We start from the raw sequence: 6,065 nt of genomic DNA, 5'->3' as shown, positions 1-6,065 counted from the left end.
TATGCCTACATGACATTTTGGCTCTAAGGTGACTCCAAACCAGTGATAAGAGTGTTTCAAGCTACAACATTCTGTTGGGCATGTGGTCGACAATTGTGGGCATGTGGTACATTGCAAATTAAGATGATGGGATGTCTTTCATTTTTATCTAAAAAGCAACCAATGAATACACTAAGGGGCTGTTTGATAACAGTTGGAGTGGTTGATCTGAATGACTCATTCTTTTGTCTTTATCAGGATACAATAGTTACATGATAAAGTACTTAAAAACATTCATAATAATCAATTCAACAAACTATTTAGCCATTAAAGAACTCTCAACCTACTTAGAGCCTCTTATCTCTTATCTCTTAATTCTTCACGAGGCATTAAGATCGTTTGGTTCTCATTTTATCTTTAGACTTAATGTACTTAACATCATGTACATAATAATAATAATGCTCACTTTTCTTTTCCAAAAATATCCCCAAAAGGTTATTCTTTTAATGTATGCTATTTTTAAAATTTATTATTTAAATAGTTAATACTAATTTTTTATTATCTTATTATATAATTATTAATGAAATAACACTTAGAAATATTATTATTTAATTATACATGTATTCTGTTTAATTATTTTATTATAAATTCAATTAATTAATTGATTAAATTATAATTATTAATTAATTATCCAAATGATTAATAATAATTATAAACTATTAATTATTAGTTAATTAATTTAATTAATAACTATGTAATAATTTATTACTTATTAATTAATTAATAAATGATCAACTCTTTAAAAAATATTTAATAATTTATAATTTTTAACAATTCCACTTTTATTAATTATTTTATATTGGTTTAATTAATTGTTAATAAATTTTTTAATAATTAAACAAGTTTTTCATATCCAAGGTTAAAAAGGTTAATTGTTATTTTTAAGATCTCAGCATTCAGATTTTAGAATAATACACCTCTAAAAGTATTTATTACAGTTTTAGAATCATTCAGATGTTAGACTTCAGACCTTCGGTGCAAATGAATAGTCCTTTAATGACTTATTTATAAAGGCAAAGCAATAAGTTTTAAGTCAATCTACTCATTTTTTGTTTGTTACACAATTCAAATATTAATATATCACTTATGCATATATTTAACTTAATTTAAAATCATATTAACTCTAACACAAAATTCCATTCAGCTCTATGTATCTCCTAGATTTCTGATGATGAAGAAGACAAATAATAAAGCAGATATCATACCAGAGAAGGGTCAACAAGTTAGAATTGTTCATCTTATCGGATAATTTGATTTTGTTTTACATTCCCAAAACTATTTTAACTCTTTCCCATGCCTTTTAGTTTTCCTTTTCCTCTTCATCTTTTTCCCATTTTATTTTAATTGGGTCAGCTGAATTAAAACTCACCAACTCAAGTCTGATAAAACATGGCATTACCAAATTATCAGAGTTGCTTTCTGATCATATCCACACTCATAGCTTCACAAATTTGATAAGAAAGGTATATAGAGGAAAGGACGAGTTCACATTTGCTATACACAATGCTGAATATGGAATCAGGTCTACAGACAACCATTCTGTTGATGTGTCATGGGTGTCACATCAGCAATTAAATGGAGGTAGGGGTTTTGTAATGATTAGTTTTGGGATTCAGGAAAGGAGCTAGGGGGTTCTTGAAATGCCAAGTTGGTGTTTTTTGAATTGCCTTGATGATCCTGAATCGTCTTAGTGACATGTTACATTAAAATTTGAAAAAGCCCACTCCGGTGCCAAACACCATGTCATTATAAATATGTTATAATATTAAGTCAAATCACTTTAAATGCCTAATCAACGTGCATTCCATTTTTTTGTGTTTTTCAAAAAAAAAACAGGTGAAACAAATGCATGTGCAACACTCCGGTGCCAAACACCATGTCAATTAATTAAAAAAAAATCATGTTATGTAGATAGAATATCCCCCAAAAAAAGCAGTAAATCTATTGTAAGGAAAAAAAAAAAAAAAAACAAAAGCACTGAAATGATGTATCAACTTAATTTTGGTAGAACTGGAATTTTGTTTTTTTATACATAGATTTTTGGGTTGTTTTTGGTGCATTATTTGAATGGCCTTGATTTGTAGAACTCCTGGTATTTTACTTGGATGGCTAAGAATAATTCACTGATTTTAAGAAATCTCTTTCATGGACTGTATCTTTAGATTGATTTAGTACATCATTTAGGTGGGCTAAGATTAAATGAAAACTTGGTCCATCACATAGATGGGCCAGATTAGTTGAAAATTTGATACACCATTGATGGTCCGGTTCTCTAGTAAGTTGACACATTACATGGCCTTATTTTTTTAGATATTTTCATGCATCACTTGTACGGTTGACATTACTCGAAATCTTTGGATGGGCGAGATTGGATGAAATCTTGATAAACTATTTAGATGGTTGAAATTAATTGATTGATAAAATATCTTGGTGCATTTTAGATACACAGATATGGTAGAAAGATGTGAATACATTTGGATATATTGGGAAACTCTTACTAATCTACAAATACATCAAATAAAATTAAATTTGAAGTTGAAATCACTATGAATAAGGTATAATCACATCGGAAATGCACACTCCAATAGTTTATATCATCATTGATGGGTCCATTTTATAGTTCTTCCCCACCATGAAGATCATTTAAAACACACATAATACAATAATTTTATGACTTTCAGAATTCCAAAAAAAGATATCTAATAATTTAAAATATAAGACAAATACTTTTCTATTTTTTGGATTTTCCTAAAAACTTAAGAAAAATCATTTTTATCACAAATTGTTATTAGATCAATAAATTTAATAGATCATTAATGGTCCATCTTATAGTTCTTTCCTACTATAAAACCTAACAATACAAGCCTAAAATATTATAGCTCTAACAATAAATCAACATATTATTATATTTTAAACTTCAAAACATGTAGATCCACAAAACTTTGGAGGGTTAACAAGTACTTACCTGTTCTTCTTGAGTTCAGTCATTTTCTTTAGTTTTTTATCAACATTTGGGTCATTTTTGGAGGAGGAGCCTCTTCCAGAGCAATTAGAAGCAAGTTGGAGTGAGCAAATGTTGTGGTATAGGTAATCTGGGAAGGCAACTCGTTCCATTGAACCAGGTGTTGTATCTGTTGGCATCAAGCCAATAGTGGTTCGTATTGACTGATTATACATGCTCAATACAGCCCGTCACCATTGATACTCCATGGCACGAGTGGAATGGTCAACATGAGGAGCATTCCACCTATGCCACATGCCATTCATCTGTGATACTGATACGATATGCAATGTATCGGCCGTATCATATTGATATTTTAAACCTTGATATTAGTGCAATGAAATTGCTTTGTGAATAAACAGATCATAAGGCTGAGTTTGGAAAGAGTATTAAAATATGTAGAGTGCAAATACATGCAAAATATAAGGTTTTGCGCTCTACATATTTGTATTTGTACTCCTTCCAAATGGAGCCTAAGTTGCAAGTTTTGAACCCAACAAGAATGCCAAAAAGTCAAAACAGAATGAACGGAAATATGCAAGAATAGCTGCGGTACAATTAGCACAATTAGAAAATTCTTCTGCCTTTACATGTATAGAGATGTAAGAAATAGTGTGGGAAGCCTAACATCCACCGAGTACTTTTTTTTATTAGTTTCTACAAAAGTGTCCACCAGTACACGTATTTTTCTATCCTCAAATCTTAATTGAGCACTGACAAATTTGAGTATCCGGGTATGTGGAGTGGAGTGGATGCACAACTAAACTCTTCCTGTGTATAAACAAAGGGGAAGTATTGCTCTCGGCCCAAAACATACACATTTCAGGGAGAGTTGCAAAATGCAAACTATTTCAGTGGAATAAGGGAAATATTCCCCACTGGTGCAAAAATCCTTCACCGGTGGTGACTTCCAGAACCAATAGAACAAGAACTGCCAGCATAGCAGCTCTGCCATTCCAGGTTTCAGCGCTTTTGGTCCAACCCCATTCCCACACAGTTACAGGGGGTGGTAGTTCCCTGCGTTGTGAATCATAAACTGCCAAGAGCTCCTCCACACTACCCAAGGGGACGAGAGACTGCAAACAAAAGAACCCATAGCCATCAGATTAGTTAGGGATACAATAATAGAAAAATTAAAACAAGCACACTTGCCAATGACTTGGAATTATATCACAAGCACCACAAGCCACCAACTTCATGAACAGAAACGTATACATAGCATGATTAAAGGGCCTTAATAACGTGTCTCTATGTACATGTGAGAGAGAGAGAGAGAGAGAGAGTGAAGCATAATCAAAGTAAAAGCACTGACTTAAGATCATAGGTTACCATAAAAGTAACAAAGAAATCTGACAAGTGGATGAATCAAAAACTAATTAAAACAACTAATTTGTAGTTGGCTGTCGAAAGCCACATGGAATGAGACTAATTTACAGTTGCGAACACTTGAAAGTAGAAATTACATCGTCTAATACAAATCCAGCATTGTGATCATATTAAGGTACTAGCAATGGATAATCCCAACTTCATTTCTACGTTTTTATGTCCCTGGAATGGATCCATTTTATATGATCCATCTATGCTTACAAATGATGAGAAAATTTTAAATGAATATAAACCTCAAGCAGGACTGAAAACACACGCCTTGGTGTTAAAGAAAGACAAGAAACGTTAAGCAAGACTTGGATTAAGAATGAAAATAGTCTGGAATAGCTTATCGTGAAGATCCTTCAAATAATTATGGACCCCCAAAGTTCTACATTTCAGTATAGTTGATGAAGCTTTAAAAATGAAAAAGCAATAAATATCAAATGTATTGAATCAAATACAATAAGTTTAATATAGTTAGCTTGTACCCTGCTATTAATGTCAACTAATTATTTCATTAAAATCAATAATTTAATTCCCAAGATTTCAAATAAATTTCTGTAGGGGTTGGACTTTGGCTTAAACTGTTTTTCATTAATGCTTCACCAGGTATTCTCTTCTATATAATGTTTTTTTGAAAACTTTTTTCTATATAACATTTAAGAAGGAAAAATTAAAAAAAAAAGTCTTTTTCCCCCATAATAATTTTCCTCACCAACCCCCAAAGTGAAGTTGGATCCTCATGTGTCTCTATTGTGGTTGAAATAGAACAACAGGGAAACAGCCAACCACTGATCTTGTTTTTCTACAAGAGAAAGGGGAATATGTCCAAACCAATGGACATTAAAGAAGCACCAATGCAGGATGTTGCACATGATACAACCCCCAAAGTGAAGTTGGATCCTCATCTGTCTCGGACAGCATCCCAAATAGCCTTTGCAGAGGGAAGAAACATACAAGTATCACTGATCTCGGGTGTCATTGAACTCCACAACCATGACATAATCATGGAGTCCTCTTCGTCCCAAGCATCAAAATTTGGCTCGCCCAACTTTGGCCCTGTTCCAAGAAGGTGACTAATTTTTCCTTTTCCCTTCAAATAGGTACGCACTAGTTGTGACCACTTCAAGTAGTTTTGGTCATTCAGTCTATATGTTGTCTGAATATTCTGCAAATCACCAGTGTGAGGATGAGAATTTGTTGCTCCTTCATCGGTTTGGACGGGAGCACTTGTTGTAGTCATGTCGGCCATTGTTAATGGAGGAAAAATAAGGCCAGCAGAAAAGGAGAATAAAGGAGGGAAGAACTGGCCGGAATAAAGGAGAATAAAGGAACACTTCTGGTTACAGATCAAACTGAAGGTCATAAGAGAAAAACACGAAAAACTGGCAATGAGGGCCAAAAAAAATCTCAAGGTTGACAAACCTAGAGCTCTGATACCATGTTTTGGAATGGTAGAATACTGATATATTTCATTCTATTGCCAATTGGCATATTTATACAGTAAGCTGCTGCAATAAATAGAAAGAAGAAAAAATATAAAGAAAAGAAAATAGAAAGTACAAGAATAGAAAGAAAAACTTTCTAAATCAATCCTTCCACAATCCTAGGAATATATACAATTCTATTTTTACACAACTACCAAATATAGATCTGC

General features: G+C 32.5%; 1 protein-coding gene across 1 annotated transcript in view; it reads right to left on the bottom strand.

Moving 5' to 3' along the window:
- Positions 1–3,576: 3,576 nt before the first annotated feature.
- FC2 (ferrochelatase 2) overlaps positions 3,577–6,065 on the bottom strand; it is a 129,603-nt gene continuing 127,114 nt past the window's right edge. The window contains exon 10 of the mRNA XM_088952771.1: positions 3,577–4,116. Coding sequence (XP_088808897.1) covers positions 3,892–4,116 — 225 coding nt within the window. The 3' untranslated portion in view covers positions 3,577–3,891. The remainder of the gene's footprint in view (positions 4,117–6,065) is intronic.

The sequence above is a fragment of the Nelumbo lutea genome, chromosome 7 (genome assembly GCF_056320005.1).
Source record: "Nelumbo lutea isolate HS-2025 chromosome 7, American lotus-T2T, whole genome shotgun sequence".
NCBI classification, from domain to species: Eukaryota; Viridiplantae; Streptophyta; class Magnoliopsida; order Proteales; family Nelumbonaceae; genus Nelumbo; species Nelumbo lutea.
Note: the sequence above shows the minus strand (reverse complement) of the source record. Positions and strands in the feature narration are given on the sequence as shown.